This window comes from Aotus nancymaae, unplaced genomic scaffold (genome assembly GCF_030222135.1).
Source record: "Aotus nancymaae isolate 86718 unplaced genomic scaffold, 86718_ANA_hifiasm-v0.15.2.pri h1tg000062l, whole genome shotgun sequence".
Taxonomy (NCBI): domain Eukaryota; kingdom Metazoa; phylum Chordata; class Mammalia; order Primates; family Aotidae; genus Aotus; species Aotus nancymaae.
The window spans coordinates 20,718,022-20,739,601 of NW_026988476.1; the positions used below are offsets into that span (position 1 = coordinate 20,718,022).

The 21,580-nt window shown below is 35.0% G+C and overlaps 2 protein-coding genes across 4 annotated transcripts in view; one reads left to right on the top strand and one right to left on the bottom strand.

The window, feature by feature from the left end:
- ATL1 (atlastin GTPase 1) overlaps nt 1-21,580 on the top strand; it is a 104,253-nt gene that overhangs the window by 73,980 nt on the left and 8,693 nt on the right. For all 3 annotated transcript variants that reach the window (XM_064365860.1, XM_064365861.1, XM_064365859.1), the window contains 5 exons: nt 12,367-12,459; nt 13,461-13,599; nt 19,209-19,336; nt 20,415-20,471; nt 21,407-21,478. In XM_064365860.1, the coding sequence (XP_064221930.1) occupies nt 12,367-12,459; nt 13,461-13,599; nt 19,209-19,336; nt 20,415-20,471; nt 21,407-21,478 (489 nt within the window). The remainder of the gene's footprint in view (nt 1-12,366; nt 12,460-13,460; nt 13,600-19,208; nt 19,337-20,414; nt 20,472-21,406; nt 21,479-21,580) is intronic.
- The window catches only part of SAV1 (salvador family WW domain containing protein 1), a 47,076-nt gene continuing 43,908 nt past the window's right edge, over nt 18,413-21,580 (bottom strand). Inside the window, exon 7 of the mRNA XM_064365864.1 lies at nt 18,413-20,924. Within this exon, the coding sequence (XP_064221934.1) occupies nt 20,919-20,924 (6 nt within the window). The 3' untranslated portion in view covers nt 18,413-20,918. The remainder of the gene's footprint in view (nt 20,925-21,580) is intronic.

The window sequence follows — 21,580 nt, forward strand, 5'->3', positions numbered from 1 at the left end:
TACCTTCTTTTGTAGGTATCATATTATATAACAACATTTTTAAATCTTAAAAAATCAATAGCATTTCTTAAAACCAGCAATTACAACTAGCAAATATGTTTTAAAATATATATGCCATTCACAATAGCAAAACAACAAAAATCTTCCATAATTAGCCACCAAAATACAAAGACCTTTCTGGAGAAAAATTCAAAGGTCTATGAAAAACTGTAAAGAAAATGTTGTATAAAGCAAGAGATGTAATATTATCACAGATAGTATGATTTAATGTTGTAGAGAATTCTCAACAAATTAGTCAAACTCAGTGCAATTATAATTGAAATTACAACAGGATTTTTTTTGTATATTTTCTACAACTCATATGGAAGAATTAAGTCTCTTTTTGATTTAAGTCAGTTTTTGTTTTTGTTTTTATTTTTGAGATGGAGCCTCACTCTTGTTGCCCAGGCTGGAATGCAATGGCACAATCTTGTCTCACTGCAACCTCTGCCTCCCAGGTTCAAGTGATTCTCCTGCCTCAGCCTCCTGAGTAGCTGGGATTACAGGTATGCGCCACCACACCCAGCTAATTTTTTTGTATTTTTAGTAGAGACAGGGTTTCACCATGTTGGCCAGGCTGGTCTGAAACTCCTGACCTCAGGTGATCCACCTGCCTCAGCCTCCCAAAGTTCTGGGATTATAGACGTGAGCCACCACACCCAGTCTTAAGTCAGTTTTTAAGAAGAAGATCTAAATTAGAGGGCTCAATACACACTAAAAAGTCATAGCAATGAAAATGGTGAGGTCCTGCACAGATGCAAGAGCAAAGCTCAGTGGAACTAAACAGTTTAAATACACTCATGTATATATGGGAGCCTGATAGTCAATAGAGGTGGCATCATAAACTGGTGAGAAATAAATGGGTTAATAGTGGGATTTGGAAAAACGAGTTCACTATTCAAAGAAAGAGCTGGATTTTTACTAAATGCCATAATAGAAGTCATCTCCAGATGGATCAAAGAATTAAATATGAAAGTTAAAACTATAAAGCTAATAGAAGAAAGTGCTGGAGAACATTTTTCTGAACTGAGGTGAAGAAACATTTATTGGACACTCCAAAATAAACCATGTAGTAAAAAATTGATGCATATTACATCAAAATTAAGTATTCTATTTATCAAAAGACTTTATAATCAAAGCGAACAGCTTGGTAGAAAATATTGACAATGTCAAAGTCAACAAAAGATTACTATGCAGAACATACAGGAAACTTTTACAAATAACTAAGACCAGATTCCCATATAGAAAACAGGCAAAGGATATTAATAGACAACTCATAGAAAGCAAACCTGAATGGCTAATACATTTTTGAAGGGATGTCAAGTTTCATTGATAACAAGGCAAATATTAAAACAACAATGAAATGCCACTTTACGCTCATTAAATAGGCAACAAATAGAACATGGAGTTGATACCCAATGAAAGCTAGGATTTGGGTAAATGTGAACACTCAGGCCCTGTTGTTGAAAGTGCAGATTGGAGCAGCCATTCCATGGAGCACAGGAAATATATAAGGATATTTATTGATAGAGTAATAGTAGTAGGAAGTTGGAGACAACTTAGGTGTCCATCACTAGAAGAATGGATGCATAAAAATACGGGGAAAAGCATAATCTATAATACTTTGCAACATCTAAAGGCAGTGAGCCAAAAGTTCATAGAGTAGCATGAATAGAGTATTAAAATTTGTACTGAAGTAAGCAGAAAAAAAGTATAAGATTTATAACATGATATGTTTTATGAATATTTAAAATACTGTATATACACAATATATATTAAAGTGAGTGTGAGTGGGAATGAATAGTTGGGAAACAGGAGTGAGGATCCGGGAAAAATATGATGAAATAAAGCAAGTAAGGGTTCTTAACATGGAGAGATAATGTGTACTGTGATGAAGAATATGAATTCTCCCCTGAGGGCTCAGGAACCTGGTGCAGGGAGGAGGTGAGGTAGAATAAAACCAGTCTTGCAGTCTTCTATATGATTTACAGTATTACTAGATTCTGTTGTCTTTTTTTAAAAAAAAATCATTTGTTAGGTTGATAGTTGAAGTGTTGTATGGTAATTAGGCTATTATTTGATTTTCTTCTTTTCTAACTTGTTACTCAGAACCATTGGCAAACTAGAGCAGGGAACTCCATTGTAAATTATAGAAAGGGACTTTAGGTCTTACCAGCAGATGTCTCTGCTCCTTACACTTTGCCAGACACACTAAAACTGGAAAAGACCAATCAATGCTCTGATAAAATAGATGTCAGATAGATAAAGATTGATAAAGTTACTGCTTTTGGTAAAACAACATCAAAAACAAACAAACAAACAAAAAAACTTAATGAGTTGAAAACAAACAATGGAAAGAAACTTTAAGAGATTACCCTAGTTAGTAAACTCTTGGCATTATGAAATGTCAGTGTAAAGAAAAAAGTTTTCGCTGACTGAGTCAACAATGACTCCTAAACATGTTTGGATTTGTAACTCTAATTATCTAAAATTGAAATGAGAAGCTCATTAAGTAGCAAAAGTGGCATCCAAAGCCATTTTATACTATTTCAGATTAAAGCAACCAAATTCAAAACAAAAACAAAAGATAAAATGCAAATATATCCAAATCTCAAAACATATATTAGTTAAATAATACACATTTCAATTAGAAAAAGCATAGAGAAAAATTGCAAAGTAAAATAATTTTTAAATGAAATTTCAAATTTTTTTTAGCAGGTCACCGCTTCTGTCTTCTTATCTCTGAGAAGTTAACAGCTTTATTCATTTGGATAAAATTGTGGGGAAACTTTAAACATTGCCTGAGAAAGTAAGGTGAGAGATAATGAAAATTTAAAAATAATTTTATATTAAAATTAAACTAAGGTCAGGTGCGGTGGCTCATGCCTGCAATTCCAGCACTTTGGGAGGCAGAGGCAGGAAAATTGCTTGGAGCCCAGAAGTTTGAGATGAGCCTAAGCAACATAGTGAGACTCTTATCTCTACAAAAAGTGAAACACACACACACACAAAGAACTACGTGCCTGTTGTCCCAACTATTTGCAGGGGACTGATGTGGGAGGATCACTTGAGCCTGGGCGTTTGAGGCTGGACAGTGAGCTATGATTGCAGCACTGTACTCCAGCCTGGCAACAGAGTCAGACCATGTTTCAAAAAAATAAATAGATAGATAAAATTAATTTAAACGAATTTAAAATAGAAGAATTCTTAACTCTGAAATAGAGTACAATTATAAATAATAAACAAGACCTATAATAAACAACAAATGTGAAGCCAGTTAGCCGGGGAAATGAATAGTTGAATTAACAGATTAACTTGATTATTTAAAAAACAAATTTATATCAAGCTGTAATCAAGCAAACAAAAATGTGTTAGTGTATTTTAAAACCATGCTTTAAAAGAGAGAATTAAAAGCTAAATGAATTCAGTTTAAAAGCAATATTGAAGTGCAAGCCTAACCAGTGGTATGCTGGTAAAATGTTTAAAACTAGCTGGGGAGGAGGAAGGAGGTGAGCCTGATACACATTATTTGCTAATTTTTATGGTGTAAATACTTTTACCATGGCCAATTTCAAGCTACCATGATGTCAACCAACTTGCAAAAATTCCTCAAAAGTTAACAACTGTTTTTTTGCAAGCTCTAATCAGCCAGCTCTAAACTATATAGCACACCGAGAAAGTATAATTCATATTAAGACATAGTATAGAGTTCTCTAAGTGACATCAGTTATTTTCTTACCTGTTTTTCTCACTATGAGCATTTGAATTTAAAGTATAAAAATCTGGCAGGAGCTACTTTATCAACATATCTATCTATAAAATAACTAGGTTCTTTATATTAGCTTCTTTACTTTAGGACTTGTAGTTTTTATTGAGAATGACAATATTTTCCCATTAATTTAAACATGACTGTATGTAATAACTGTGCAAGTTTTATTTGAATAATTAGCAAGGAAGATAAGCCTTAGTTACTGGATCAAGCAATGGACCATGAAAGGCACTGAGTCTTTGATGTTTTGATTTAATACTTGCCATGGCTTTTCTTTTTAAGACCAAAAAAAAAAAAAAGGTTTATGATAATTTGGAAGGAATTGATCTGGCCTCCTATTGGCTTGTCTCTAATTTTTCCACCTATATCCTTGGAGAGTTTGTGCAAAGAGATTCTTCATTTTTTAAAAAATCATACATGTTATAGATATTCTTAGCTGCTTTGGGACACTGGTTATTCTAGTGGATTTTCTGCCTGCAATATCTATAGACTTCCCTATCTATAGGTTCCTGATTGGTAGAGAACAGAGGATATTTCAGTCTTGTTTTTATCTGAAGGGCCACAAATTTGTTTTGATTTCTATTTCACTACTATCCAAGCCCTATGAAAAGTCAGTGTTACACTAGAGACTTCTAAATTGACAATTTCTCATTCAGTGTTTTTTCTTCTATTATTTTATATCCGAGCTCCATGTTTTTTCTTCCATATTCATATTTTATGTCTGAAAGTTTCCTGAAGCCAATATTTAAAGTTTCCTATTGACCTATCTTTATTTTACTTATAATTTAGAATCTTCGTCCAATTCATATTTAAGAGAAAGTCTTATGAAATAGCCTTCCGTAATGTTATTTCTGTTTTTCTTGCCCATAAAGGCCACTAAATTGTTAAAATATATTATCATTATGTTTTAATGAACAGCTAGGTTATTTAAATATTCTCCTGTTCTTTCTTATCCTACTGTTTTTAACCATTTTTTTCCCACCTGAGGGTCTAAAAATTAAGTGAACTAGTTGGAACAGAGCTGATAGTTCAAGACAGTAAATATCTAACAAGTCTGCAACAAATTTTTGTTTTTCTGGGCTAAAAGAAATTTCTTAACACTCAGCTCAAGACCAGAGTTTAATTCAACTTCTGCAGAATAGTCTTCTGATATAGCAGTTTTAAGTAGATTTGGGCAATGTGCCCCTCCATTCCTGTGAAAATTCCTGAGGAAAGAGCAGCTTGTTTAGGAGGTCAGGGGAAGGAGCAGAAGGAATTAAAGGGATCTATTGAGTGGTAAAAATAAAACTGAGTGGAAAGAGATGCAAGGAGGGCAGGTTTCAGAAGGTTACAGTGTCAAATGGAGAGACTGCATTTTGGAGTGAGCATTTTGTTTTGAGGCCTCAGTTTACTGTTTAAAGAAGCTAACTAATGAGTGTTTGGTATTTTGTCTCAATATTTAAAGAACTCCTCTTAACTGTATTGCTTATTGTTACATGTCCAAGGTTCACCATAATGGCCACAGTTATTCTCATTTTTTAAAAGTATGTTTACATTATTGATACAAAAATTAGGATTGCAGTTTAATACAAATAGGAAGCAGAAATTCTTCCAGGAGGAAGTTGCAGTTTTGATATAGAGAAACCTGTTATATGAGAAGTTAAGCAGGCAGAGACTGGGACAGAATTGTATGATCAATAATCTGGCAATTATTGATTTTGTATTATGTGCTATACAAAGTGACTCACGTATTGACAAGACAGAGAGTGTCCTCTTGAAGGTTTTGTAGGGAGCCCGAGGCAAAATTTGATTAATTAACTTTGCATAAATTGGTTGCCAGCCTACCAGACTTCCAACCATTAGTCGTTAGGGCAGCGTGAATAGGACTGAAGACTTCTTAGGCCTATGCTTTCATCTGTTCTTTATAGAGCACTTTCATATTCATTCAGTGACACAAAACAATTCAAGACAAAACAAAAACACATGAGACAAGACTTTGTAGAAATTGTCAAATAAAAGTAAGTAAAGCAAGCAGCAAAAGAATAAGCAGGCTACTGGCAAAAATATTCACTGAATGGTGTGCCCTCAAACCAAAAGGTCTAATTACGTTATACAAAAACTAAGTCTTGTTATTTATCAAGTGAATGCACTTCCAAAAATAAAACTTGAATTACTCTATGCAAAGACTTAGGACTAATGACCTTATATAAAGACCTATATGGTTACAAAATCCTAGGATAACAAATGAATTTAGCAACAAGAGCTCAATGAAGCAAATCAGAACTCAGATAGTTGTTGAGACAGATTCACCTGGAAGCACATTGGAGAACAAATGGAATTTGGGAACAAGGCAGAAAGAGAATGCACCTATTAGTCTAAGAGTCACAGAGAATGCTGCCAAGTGAGGGCGTTAAAAAATGGTTCAATGACAGGGAGGTGGAGGTTGCAGTGAGCCGAGACTGCGCCACTGCACTCCAGCCTGGGCGACAGACAGAATGAGACTTCGTCTCAAAAAAAAAAAAAGGTTCAATGAGACTTCCAGAATTGTCAAAGAATAAGACCATCACTCAAAATATGATTTTTTAAAAAAGTTACATTTATTGCTTAATGAAGTAGAGCTCTGCTGGTGAGCCATAGTCTTACTGAGCAAGCTTCCGGGACTTGTTTTGCAGTTTTGTGGGTTATGGAAGCAAGATGGGTCGACATCAGTCTGAGAATACGTCTTTTGTTAAATGTGTTGGGTATAGAGGTGAAAAATGGATTGAAATCAGCCACAGTGAGTTTTCCGAAGTGAGTCTTTGACAACTTAACTGACTTTTAAACTAATGAGGCTCTCTGTTGGCTTTTTGTGTGGGCTGTTGATTGAAGTAATTTTTACTTTGGGTTTAAAACCAGTTCTGGTGTTCACTTTTACTGAAACTGAAATTAGAAACTGATTAAACACATTAAAAACCAGTTCAGGTGTTTACTGGCTATATGGTTTTAGAACATGTAGTCTTTTTCTGTGAGTGTAGGAATAATTTCATGGAATAATGGATGTGCACATAAATTTACTGTTATTTTTCAAATAACATTTATTTCATATAAGCTTTTTATAGTGACATAATCAACGCATGTGCTCATATTCCACATACTTATTAATAGCTATATTTTACATTAATGTGCCATAGTTTGTATAGCTATTTCCCAGTTGTTGAACATTTTGATTTATTTCAGTTTTTCACTGTTACCTAGTCATGCTATAATACTCCTTTTGAATAATTTCCTGAAAGATATAGTCTCCAAAGGGAAGCTAATAAAATTTATCATGATTTTCAAAAGATAGATGATTATTTCATTTGTAGGCTGAGTATAGTATAGGTCCATCATTTGACTCAGTTGCCTGACTGAATTTAATTTATTTAAAAAAGCATTTGTGGTTTCATATGTTTTTATCTAAACAAATTAGGCTAATTTGTATTCTTGGTTTTTGTCTCTACCTGTATGCATACATGAGCAAATCAAGATTCTGCAGTGCAGAAAAACATGGCTTTTGACATAAGACTGAGTTTCATAGAAATCCATACATGATGAATGGAAAGCATATAAATTATCCAAGGAGGGGACGGGGGCAGTAGGTGTACTTATCCCCATTCGTGAGAACCAATTATTAAATATTCAGGAATTATATAAACCAGTTATTAAACCCTTGGTAGCTTGAAATCAGCCATGACGGGTGTACTTAATACCACAGAAATTGGCAAATGCTACAAATCAAGGCTTTTGTCTTTCATTTTGTCAGAGAGCCAGTTTACCAGCATATCACTAGATGAGAGAATATCAGGCAGGAAACCTGGGAGTTGGAACATTGCCATTAATTTCATGATTACTTCATATATTGCTAATTAAAAAAAAAAAAACTTTATATTTGTTTCTGTACCACACATGGTCCTCATCATTTTGAATTGGGAAGATGCCCAGTGAAATAGACCAAGAAATGAGACTAAAAACTCCTAAGAAAAATGCAAAATACAGCCAAATCCACAAACTTGGTTTCATTTATCCTAGTTCATGAACCTCTATTTTGCAAAAGCTACTTCCCAGATAATGTCTATTTTCAAAATACATGTTTTAGGAAGAAATGTTCGAAGTACAAATTATTATATTTTGACAAAACTTGTGGCAAAAATGGACATCTATTTAAAGTTAGCAGACTACTTCAAGAGGGTGGATATGGTATTTTTAATTCTTTTCTCTATAAGAATCTCTCCTCTCCCCACAAGAATCTACAAAACAAAATAAGAGGGAGGAGAGGCTCCATCTTAGTGAAACAAGAAAGACCCATAATCACACAGTAAGAAGTGACCCTGTTTAAGGAAAAAAGATGTGATTCAAGGATTTTTACATCCAGCAAAATTGACTTCCAGGTATAAAGGGCCACAACTATTCTCAACATGTAACAATCTAAGGAATATTGTTCCCATGACCCTTAATGCAAAATCTACTAAAGAATGAATTTCAGATCAGCAAAGATGACATAAGGACTGGGAATGATCATTAAATGTGTATTTAGTTGTGGAACTTAGACTAAATGAGGGACGAAAGGGAGAGAACATCATATGGGAATATAATGTATATTTTCTTTAAATAGATAAACTAAAAAAATAGGAGAATGAGGAGAGCATGTGCCAAATTGTTTTTAAAAATTCATTAAATATTCATAGTAGTTGATGGTGATGTTGGTACTGCTACTCTGTGGCTGTTGTGTATGTATTATAGCATTGAAAAAATGAGTAATTATGGGATATCATAATTCAATCATCCATGATACATAAAGAATCAGATTCTTGGTTCAAGATTCTTGCACAAGGAGATATAGATATCATATAGACATTCAATGAAAACTCTATAGTCCTGAATTTGAATTGGAAGTGTCAGTATGAATTTATGAGATATTTTATCATACACACCACACACACACACATGATTTTATTCTAGCTGTGCTCACATTTGTAAAGGTCTAGAAACACTGACCAATGCAGCAGCACTTTCAGCATTATAATCTTGAAGTACTATATTCTACTGAAAGAGACCAGTGCTTCTTAGAGAAATGCCCAATTTTAGGTCTAAGGCAGGAAATGAACTTGGAACACCTTTGGGGAAAAAAAACTGTTATAAAGTTATGTTAGTTATTTTTCTGGATTTTTTTTGTTTGTGATACTTGCCAGTTTTTTGAATTTGTAATTTATATTCCTCATTCTAAGTAAGGAATTTTTTGTTTGTGATACTTGCCAGTTTTTTGAATTTGTGATTTATATTCCGCATTCTAAGTAAGTATTAACTTTCAAGCATAATTGTGCTTTCTTTTTCTTACAGAGGCTTTCCTCTGCCCCGCTCTGCCCCACAGATTATGTAAACTTCAGGCCCCATAAAACCTGGATTCCCACCCGCATCTCTACCACATATGCATAATGAGAGCCCCTGAAATAGAAAATGAAACAAATGAGGAAACAATAGATGTAATAGAGGAAAAATATTTAAAGAGATGGTAGAAGAAAACTTATCTTGAATAAAACTTGACTCTTCATACTGTTACCCTAGGGAAAAGTGATATATTCCAGTCAATATGAGAATACACTTAGTAAAGTTATTGAACTTTTAAGGACAAAGGATCCACACAGTTTTCATAGCAATATTCCATGGAAAAAGACAGATGAATGATAATTGACAAAGTTTTGAAAGTCACTCCAAGAATTTTTATATTCTGCCAACTTGTTCATTAACTATGAAAGCAACGGAAGATATTGTCAAGAATGTGAGTACTCAGGAAATACAGCATCCCTAATAGTGCTTCTTGGAAAACCATATGGCAAAATTTGGCCCACTTTTATTTTATTCAAAATAAGAGCTCAGGTATGGAGAAGTTGACAGTGAAAGGATTTTTGATGCAGTGAATCCAATTAAATATAACACTAAAGCCAAACAACTTTGAATATTTTAAGTACAGAGCAAAGTGTAAATATTTTAAACCCGGACATTTTGAAACTGATAATTAAAAACTGAGCAAATGATTTATTCAGCAAATCTGTATTAAGCACTGACTCGTGTACAGCCAAGCACTGTACTAGATGCTAAGGATACTATAATGAGCAAGAAAGAGATTCAGTTTTTGCCTTCAGAAGCCTTACAGCCTATAAATAATGCACCATAACATTATGGTTTGGAGTTAATCTATTTCTTTTTATATCTAGTTCCCCTTCTAGCAATAGAACTTCTCTTTCCAATTCCCTTTGGTTCAGGTGAAGCTGATGACATTCACCCGTTACATACAGGTGCCAATTCAGACCATCCCATCCCTCTGACCATAGTGATTATTTCTGGACTAGGTAAATGATTAAATTGGGCCCATTCCTGGAAGTTTCCTGACATAGCTGTCATGAAAAACTGACTCACACTGGTGTTGCTAAGCTAGCAGGATGCGAATCTGGATCTCCGTGGTCATCTTGGCAATCGTGTAGAGGACTGTTCAGAGAGAAAAAGAGCCTTGATGTCATTTAAGTGTCCCAGATTGTTCTGAAATCACCTACATCACTGACCTTTCCAATTACGGAACCAGTTCTCTGCTTTTTTGCTTAAACTTGTTAGAATTGGATTTCATTAGTTGCAACTGAAAGAAGTCCATCAAATTTTAGTAGAAGTGTGTAATAGGGTAAGTTTAGGATGATATGGGAGCATATAGCAATAGTACATATATAAATTGTCTTACAGTTTCCATATGCATTTGTGGTGTCTTTCAATGCTTATTATATCTTAAACATTTATAAACTGCTTTTGGTTTTTTTTCAATGTAAAAAGTAGATGGAAGGGAGGAGTGGTAAAAGGAAGTCTGAGAATGCTGATTTTCTCACGGCAGGGAGTTAAAGGTGAAACATATATTTAAAAAGCATGACTCCAAACTAATAAGTAAAGACAGACAACTAGTGGAAGCATTGGCAAAAGACCTGATCAGCCTTCTCACAAAAGACAATAAACACAAAAGGCCAAGAAACATAGGACAAAGTACTTAATTTCACTAATCTTCAGGGAAATGCATATTAAACACAATGGGCTACTAAACCACACCCTCCAGAAGGTTTAAAATGAAAAAGACAGAGAATAGCAAGCATTGGTAAGGACGTGTAGCATCAGGAACCCCGTAAGACTGCTGGTAAGGTTATAAATTGGTACTTTGGAAAATGGACAATCCTGAACATGTGCACACTCTCTACCCAGTAATTCTGCTTTATTTATAAATGCAAAAGAAAGAAGAAACAGAAAGAAGACCAGAAGACACATGAATGTTCATAGCAGCACTATTCATGCCAGCCCAAAACTAGAGACACTGAAATGCCCATCTACAGAATGAATTAATAATTATTCACATAATGGGAAATTGTACAGTAATGACTATGAATAATAAATAATTATGCAATAATATTATTAATCTCACAAATATAATGTTGAGTGACAGAAGCTAGACCAAAAGAATACATCATGTATGATTCCACTTAGGCAAATTATAAAAACAGGCAAAATGAACTGATGCTGTTAGAAGTCAGGCTCGTGGTTACCCCTGAGCAAGGAGTAATGACTGGAGGGTGGCAGGAGCAGGGGCTTGTGGAGTGCTGGACATTCTCCGTTTCTTGATCTAGGTGCTGGGTGAACAATGTGTTCAGTTTGTGAAAATTCATTAAGTTCTATGCTTAATGTGCAGTTTTCTATATGTGGACTATATTCCAAACAAAGGTATAAAAAGTTAAACACATGACTCCCAGCTCAATGTTTTCTAAAATCTTTGTCCTTAACTTCAAGTGAATTTATTAGAATGTCTAGTGGTAAAAAATCATTTGCTTGAAATTCAGCAGTATTTTAAATGTCCTTTAAGTCAGTTAATTTCAAGTACATTTTAATACTTATTATTTAAAATGCCACATACAAAACAGTTCCACTTTTTATAAAACTGTTTTTCTCCTTTTTCTTCCTTTTAACCCTCTTCCATTTGTGTATGTACCGATGCTGCTCACCAAATATTAACTATGGTTAAATCCAGGAGATGGAATTTGGGGTGCATTTTTAAATTTTCTCTTTGGACTTTGCTATCTAGTTTGAACGTTTTATGATGATCCTACATATGTATAATCTCTATAAAAACATTAAAACAATTTCTTTATAAAAGAAAAGCTGATATTATATCTTATGCCTATATTCAGCCATAACCATCAGAAAGGAAGATTGCTAGGAACATATTCTACACAAAATCTGATTATAGCGACATAGCTCCATTCAGACAGTTTGGAAGTCATCTCTGTCATCTCTCAGTGGGGTGCATTCATCTTGGCTTTTTGTAGGCAGCTTTCTGTTCACATTTAATGGAAGCAGGTAGGATGATCTCATAGTGGATAGGCTGTTCAGATACTTTCAAAGGTTTTATGTTTGCTTTTTAATTCAGCAATGTGGAAAAGAACGATATTCAAATGACAATGATATTATAACTGGTTTCTGAAAAAGCAAAGGGAGGCACCTTAAAGTCCCCATATCAATTCTTTCTTATCATTTTTTAGAGTCTGATATTTCTTGTTCGAGACTGGAGTTTCCCATACGAATTTTCATATGGAGCTGATGGTGGCGCCAAATTCTTGGAAAAACGCCTCAAGGTTAGGTGCATGAAATTTCACTGATAATAATCTAGAATTATTTTTGTTGGATCATTTGGTGAATAGATAGTAGCCACAATTTCATTTGTTATCAATATTAGTGACACAGATGAAGATTCTTCATCTACATCTATAAAACAATAATTTACTCCTAAAGATAAAGCTTTTACTTTGAAGAATTAAGTCACTTCAAGACTGACAGTGCAAATATCAAGATTCAGGTTTTAATAGGACTTTAAAAGCCAATGTAACAAATATCTAATTTCGAAATCCCTGGAGTCAATCTTAGAACACAGAATGTAAAATTAGAAGCCCTTCCACTTTCTGCATCATGCTAGTTCAATACTGTACAAAATGTTACACTGAGCAGTTATCACCGAAAATGGCTACTGGGAAATTAGGGAGACAGATCAAAATCTACAAAAAAGTTACTTGAAAATTGGGATCTCTGAACTTCTTATTAGGTTTACAGTCATAATAGTTTGTCTATATTAAAAACTATCAAATATGTATTTACAAAAAGGGGGAGGTGAGGGTGATTTAGCTTGTAAGTAAACACTCAACTATTCAGATGCCATTCTAGAATTTAAATGTATACTTACTAGGTGATAGGATGCTGTCTTGAGTATCTACTAAAAAGAAGGCAGGAATATCTATCATCTCTTTGTGCCTCCTGTGAGTACTTTGAATTAAAATTTGAATTTGTGGGAACTAGCCAGAGTAAAACCCCACTAATTTGTATTAAAAAATGGGAAGGGCCATTTGAGTTAGCATCAGGGTAGACACTTGTTAAGTATAACGACAGCGTGTGTTTTCTATACTTAGACATGGATCTGTGTGGGCAAACCCACCCAAGACTTTCTTCTTTCTTTGGTAGCTGCCCTGTCATGTCATTTTTATCATTGTGGGACCAAATAGACATAGCAAATATGAGATGCTACCAAATTCCTTTGCATAATTCATGATGAAAGGAGTTTAAACTTCAGAATGATTTACTGCAGGTCTCAGGGAACCAGCATGAAGAACTACAGAATGTCAGAAAACACATCCATTCCTGTTTCACCAATATTTCCTGTTTTCTGCTACCTCATCCTGGCTTAAAAGTAGCTACCAATCCAAACTTTGATGGAAAACTGAAAGGTTTGTATCTTTTAATAAATATGTTTGCATCACTTAGTCTGATTTTTAAAATGTCATTTTATCTACTGGGCTTATGGCTGATAATTTAGTTTATCCTCTGATAGGAGGCTGATGATTAGAAATTGTCAGGAGAATGGGCATCCTGAGCTGGTGCTCCTCCTTGGTGAACTTGGTGGGATTCTATGGGTGCTGAATGTATAGCTGCCTGCAAAAATAGGCCAGATCCTGAGTTCACCTAGGAGGCAGTAACCCTCACCTTCTCATTTCTGTGCACTGAAAAGTGCTCCTTAATGTTTTTATGCTTCATTTTCCTTATCTACATGAAAATGGAAAACAGATGTCTATCATATTGGAAATCTGTATTACATTATATAATCGGAAATCAAAAGAAATGCTCTTTAAAACTGCTACTAAAGAATTTAATTAAATTATTATAAACTTCACTAAAAATGAAATCTTATGTGGAAGAGGACCAGTCTTGGAAAAAAAAAAGTACTAGAGTGTTTTTCAAATAGCGTATACTTACAGGATATAGTTATATCTTTAATAGAGGATTGATTGTTACATGATTCCAAAGCAGCTTGACTTGTTAAACAAACAAACAAGAGCAGGAGTAGATGTAGGAGTCTGGGGAAATGGAAGTTAATCTTTCCCAAAAGATGTCCACCAGGTCTGTAGAGATATGCTTTGTACTTAATACAACATAGTACAAAGACACGACTTTTTAACTTGAAAGCCTAGTGTTGAATACACCACTAAATCCAGACATTTGTTTAATTTACTGTGGCCTTTCTGAATCATGCCAGGAGTGAGACAGTGACATTACAAGCTTTTCAGCACAACTGTTGTCAGGGGGATTTAAAATTACTTTAAAGAAAGGACAATGTAACTTGCATCCAGTTTTATGAAACTGGCAGATTTGAAAAGCAAAAAAATCATTTTTGTCTCTGTACCCATGACATTTACTCTCAGATACTTATATTTAACTTTGGCAGTTAGTACCATAAGTAGAATACCAAATTTCTCACTCATTAATCAGCATGGTGCTTATACACATTTTATCTTACTTTTATACAACAGAATAGATAGCAGTAAGCACATAGTACATATGGATGACAGGCTCCTATAATTTTACTGTCACACTTATGAATTCCAACCCACTAGTGGATGCACAGACCTCAGTATTGTGCAATTACCTAATGGCTTCAGTGTGTTTTGAATAAATTACATAAAGAAAGGCTTCTTACATAAAGAGAAAGCTTCTCTTTCTTCTCTGGAGTTGGGAGATATACACAGGCAGAAGAGGGGTGGGCCTTCAACAACAATCTTTTATTGGAACTAAAAATTACTGTGGCTTGTTTCATTACTGCAGTATACAGCTACAGCTCTTAGATTAGCTGGTATGTTTTGTAATGAAAGCTCAGGGAGAGAGGTTTAAGACAAATCATGCAAATGCAGAATCTTATTATTTTTATTTTTAGAGACAGGGTCTCACTCTGTGGCCTAGGCTGGAGTGAAGTGGTGTGATCCTAGCTCACTGCAACCTTGAACCCCTGGGCTCCAGAGATCCTTTTGCCTCTGTCTCTCAAGTATCTAGGACTAAAGGCACATGCCACCATGTGCAGCTAATTTATTTTTTAAATTTTTTGTAGAGGTGAGGTCTTGCTATGCCTCCAGAGCTGGTCTCAAACTTCTGGGTTCAATCAGTCCTCCTATCTTGACCTCCCAAAGTGTTGGGATTACAGGTGTGAGCCACCACACTCAGCCAGTTCTTATCTGTTTAGAGAAGGGGTCTCACTCTGTCTCTCAGGCTAGAGTGCAGTGGTGCAATCATAGCTCACTGCAGCCTTGAACTATTGAGCTCACACAATCCTCCTGCTTCAGCCTCCCAAATAGTTAGATCTAAGGAGGGTGCCACCACGCACAGTTATTATTTTTTTATTTTTTGCAGAGATAGGGGATTTCACTATGTTGCCATGCTGGTCTTGAACTCCTGGCCTCAAACACTGAATTACAGGCATGAGCCACCATGCTTGGCCAGAATTTCACTTTTTAAGACATGTGTTCTCCATCAAATTTTATTCACTTCTATGCATATACTGTTTGACCTACACAATTGGTTTACAGCTACCTATAAATTATGAGTTTACCAAAGTGGCTTGCCTGGGAGAAAAAGAAGTGAAAGGCAGCTTCAATTTCCATAAAAGTTCCATTTTAATGAGACTTTTATATCTTACAAGACTGTTGCTAAAGCTCTCTTGTATGCAGAAATGTACTTTGCCTCCGTGGTTCTTTAGGCAGTTTTGAAAGTCGGCTATCTGCATTATTTTTCTGTCCCACCCTGAATCTTATAATTAGCTGTGATGTCTATCGAGGATGTCTTGTCAGCTGACTGTGATGTTCTCCAGAGGGCTGGCATCTCAGGGGTTGCCTCTGGGGAAGAAAGGTCTCTGAACAAACAAATGTGCAAAAGTTGTTCTTTGATAATAGTTTCTTATATACTCTTTCACACACAGAAATAACTTCCTAGCTCATTGTCAGTAGTAATCATTGTTGTAATAACTATTTGTTCATGGTCCCTCAAAGAATTGCAATTATTATTATCTTACCTATTTCTAGTGTTATTAAAAAATGATAATACTATGATTATATTTAATCACTATTAATTTAAGAGCTTCCTACAAAGGAAATGAAAAATATTAAAGGCACTGAATCACATTCATTTATGCTACACTCAACCAGCTCTTATTGGGTGCTTACTGAATATCTCCCCAAGCATAGCAAATACAATTTTTTAAATAACAAGGAGTTCTTTCTTTCTTTCTTTTTTTTTGAGGTTGCTTTGCATTATAGTACCATATGTAGAATGGGCAGGTAGCCACATTGTAAGATGTGGAGCTGCTTCCTTAGCAGCTGCAGTTAGACTTCAGAATGTATAGCCAAATGCTTGTTTCTAATCACGTAACAGAATCAGGAAATCCTGAGAAAATATCTTCCTTTGTTAATTTATACAGCAACGTTATACTAGTGCATCTGCCCTGTGGAGATCTTATAAAGCATGCATCATATTCTCAATTATTGTTTGACCCAGCCCCTAAAGTCCTTGCAAGATTTTACCCTTGTGGCAAAACTTACTGAAGAAAATTACTGAACATAATTCAGAATCAGCTATTCATATATATTAATTGAACACTTATAGTGCCAAAGCTTATTAATACACCTCTGCAAATTGATTTGAACTGGTTTGCAGATTTTCTGGGTCATGTATTTACTGTGTTCAACTAATATTAGCAAGAGCTTACCACCTATGTATGTTATGAATATATTCTTATTTTCTGAATCCCAAATTGGAATACCTAGCATTGGTCCCAGTGAGAACAAAGATGGCTAATGTCATCTTCAGACACATTTTTAATCCACATGTGTGCTTATATGCTGGTTACTTTAATGACAATTACCATACTTGCTGGTGCATTAACACGCTGTTGTATCTTATTCCAATTGTAAAAGGAATATTTGGGGGGGAGAAATTTATACACGTTTTGAAAGTGATTTTAAAGTGGTTTTATAAGAAGAAAACTTTGTTTTATTCAGTAACTCAAGGATTCATACATTCTAGATATACAGTAATGTTCTACTGAAGCTAAACAAACATAAAATCATATAGCATAAAAGAAACCAATTAGTATCAGTGAATACAGATACATTGCAGGCAATAAAACACAAAACAGGAACGTGGTAACATAAATACAAATATCAGTATTGTATTCCAGTGAATACTGGTAACTAAAAAGCAAACCACAATAATAAATCTATATATAGTACAAAGCAAAATTATCAGTGAAAATTGGTACAATGCAAACAACAAAATAAGTTTGAATAAACTCCACTACAAGTACCCATAAATCATGGTCACTAGAATTTCAAAGTGACACAAAACTTGAAACAAAGTAAGTTTGAAAGATATCCAGCATCATGCTTGTGCATGTTATAAAACAAGTAAAGACAACATAAATTCTGGCCGGGTGCAGTGGCTCACACCTATCATCCCAGCACTTTGAGAGGCTGAGGCGGGTGGATCACCTGAGGTCAGGAGTTCGAGACCAGCCTGGACAACATGGCAAAATCCTATCTCTACTAAAAGTACAAAAATTAGCCGGGTATGGTGGCGGGTGCCTGTAATCCCAGCTGTTCAGGAGGCTGAGGTAGGAGAATAGCACTGCACTCCAGCCTGGGTAACAACAGCAAGACTCTGTCTGAAAAAAAAAAGAAAAAAGAAAAAAGAAAACAAATTCTAACATAAAATAGTATTTCAGTGTAGCCCCAATATTATAACTGGGGCTACAACAACAGGGAAAATGCAAACACAGTCTTAAGGTTTGAATCTTTAAGGCCTTCAAAATCACCAACCAAAAGCCTGAAAACTGAGTAACTCTGCTAAAACCCAGATTTTTAAAAATTACAGGCAGTTATTGAATTTACTTAGAAACCAAGCAAGTCACTGGACAGGTCTTGCTTTTTTACATGTGTGTGTGCATATATTTTTTTTCTTTTTTTTTTTTGAGACAGAGTTTTGCTGTGGTACATAGGCTGGAATGTGGTGGCACAGTCTCGGCTCACTGCAACCTCTGGCTCCAGGTTCAGGTGATTCTCCTGTCTCAGCCTTCCAAGTAGCTGGGACTATAGGTGTATGCCACAATGTCCAGCTAATTTTTGTATTTTAGTAGAGACAGGATTTCACCATGTTGGCCAGGCTGGTCTCAAACTCCTGACATCAAATGATCCACCTGCCTCAGCCTCCCAAAGTGCTGGCATTATAGGCGTGAGCACTGCACCTGACCCCAATTTTTCCATATATTTGAAATAACAATTTAAGAAATTATCACTGTGTTCAGAGGACTTCTCTGGTGATCTGCTTTCTATATTACTTTGCTAAGACTGTAATGTTAAGCTTTAACCTACTGGTACAACTTGGGTTATGTGCAATCAATTATATCAAACATGACAGGTGCATAACTCAGGCTACCTCTCATCTGTGTAAGCGGCCTTTTTTTACCGTTGTATTTTGTGTTGCTGAGTTCCACCACTAGGGGTCGCTTCATCATCACTATCTTTTTGAACTCTTCAGTCCAGTTACCACAGCCTCACCCAGTTTTGTACGCTTCTTAGAATGTGGGCGCGCTATGCACCGAGCAGTTTTTGGATACATTTTCTGGAGGGAATGCTTATAATAAGCCAGTAAAAATCTGGTCTCTTCCCCATTTATGAGCCTATATGTATAAAACCACAAACAAGACTTAAAACATGAACTGGTTATATGAATGGGCTACATACAAAGCATACATGTAAAATCAAGCAAGGTAACTTATAATATCAAGAAAGCTAATTTATAGGTGGAAGACAAGATACAGATAAATCAGGAGTGGAAATTTGGGCAAGGAGAATCATTCACTGTGAGAAGAGCAGGTTTTAGGAGTTGCTTAAGTGATGGGAAAGGGAGTTTGCTCCCACTGGGGAGGAAACGGGGGAGACCAAAGGATGGTTTATTCTGTGGCGTGGAGGACTGCTTAGGATTCCAAAAATAATAATGGATTTTCTTTTACTTGTAGAAATAGATGATGAATTCATCAAAAACTTGAAAATATTGATTCCTTGGCTACTTAGTCCTGAGAGCCTAGATATTAAAGAGATCAATGGAAATAAAATTACCTGCCGGGGTCTGGTGGAGTACTTCAAGGTATCACTCTCATTTCTAGAGTATTTGTGAGTACTTAGATTTGACATATATTGGATCATAATTTCTATAAAAAATTATAGACCCTGTACTATGGGAGCAAAGGTATGAGGAATCTATAAAAAAGATTTTAAAAATCCCTTTTAAAAAGCTTTTTCAAAACCTTTCAGAAAGCTTACTTTCTAAAATGATTGTTTTGAGGAAACCACATAAAGGTAACTTTATGGTCCCCTTTAATCTTGAGGGAACTGTATTTTGAAATATGAATGTAAGAGTTGGAAAAGTCTTTTGGGGGAATGGGGTATTTCCCAGGGTCCATGATCTATTCTAAATTTTACCTTCCTAATTCGCAAGATTTTCCCCAAGGGGATTATGCCTTCCTACTGAAGAAAATTCTTCCCCATTTCTTACTCTCTGCACCAAGGGCCAATGTGAAGTGGAATTCTTTTAAATTTGCATTTACCTGTTTAGATAGCACTGAATACTTTTTACTAACCCATATATATCCCAGAGGATTTCAGTTACCAACCCAACTGTGGACTGATGCTCCCAGGACTAAAATATCAATTTTTAAAATTCATGTTTGTCATTTAAATCGTATACCTTCTGTGTGATCTATTTACCTTCATGATTGTCAGCAATAAGTGACATGTTATTTATCTAAAATATGAATTTTTACTGCGTGTAACACTGTGGAGGTGCTTACAATTTGGTAGGAGATTCAGGACCCTCAGACAGGTCTGTTCCATAAAGCTTATGACATCAGCAGGGTATAGATTCCTGCGGGTAACTGAAAAAGGGCGGTTACTCCCAGCAGAGGGGTCTAAGAACATTTTAAAGGAATGTCATTGAGTTGAGCCTTTAAGGGCCAGATTGGCAGATGGAGATGTTTGAAAAAGGCATTTCAGGAAACAGAAACAACATGAACTAAGAAAAAAGGGAATTTAAGTTTGAGAAAGATCAAATAGTTCTAGTTCCTGAAAATATTTTTTGAAATGTCAAGACCTTAGAATACAATTTCATAGAATTAGAGGAAATATCGAATTGCTTGAACATGAATCTTTTTCTTTTCCTTTTTTAGGCTTATATAAAGATCTATCAAGGTGAAGAATTACCACATCCCAAATCCATGTTACAGGTATTTATTAATCAGGGGTCATGTTTTAAGACATGTCACTAAGGCTAAGATTTCTGGCTATCAGAAATTACCAAATAACAATATTAGACAGACTGATTGGAAGATTATTTGCCTAATAACTTTACCTATTTATGTGTTCATCTAAACAGTTTACACATAACATATTGCAGCCTCACTTGTGTTGAGATACAAATACTTTTTACCAAAGGGTTTTCATTCTCTTTGCACTAAATTTGTTTAGAAAACAGTCTTACTCTATGATTTTGATTCACACATGTAACACACAGTAGAAAAGCAGGTCCAAGTTTTAAACAACTGGTCTCCACAAACATTTTTTTTTAAAAGGAGCCAGGCACGGTGGCATGTGCCTGTAGACCCAGCTACTCAGGAGGCTGAGACAGGAGAATTGCTTGAGTTTGAGTCCAGCCTGGGCAACATAGTGAGATCTCATACCTAAAAAAGAAGTCAATAAATTTTAAAAAGGTAGAAACTAGTTTCCTTATACATATTTAAAGTTCTTAACAGTTCCTTTTTGTTATCAGTGTTACACTCTCCTATCAGCAGCAGTCCTTAGACATATTTTTGTATATTAGTATTTACAAAATATAGTGTATATTATTCCCCATGAGTTTGAGTTTATAGATTTTTTTTCTTCCCACCATTTAATTACAGGCTAAAAAATATTTTTTGAGATGAAAACTCTTCCAAATGAAAATTCATTTTAGGACTATTGTGTATTCAGTAAAAATCTGCTTTATTCCTTTTTGAACCTTTTTTACTAATTTTTAAAATGTAGTAGAAATATTGTAACATTATTTTGATGACTTTGGTTTCTTGCACATTTCTTGCACATGATGCTTTGAAATGTGAACTCCCTGTGGAAGTTTAATAAATATGAACTGCATTTTACATCATATTTTGTACTTTGTCCAAAGGCCACAGCAGAAGCTAACAATTTAGCAGCCGTGGCAACTGCCAAGGACACGTACAACAAAAAAATGGAAGAGGTAAGAATTAAATAATATCTTAAATGCTGTCTTAAACAAAAGCAGTATTCTTCATGCAATTCATTCTTGTTTTTCTTCCATGTTACACTGTACACACATGCA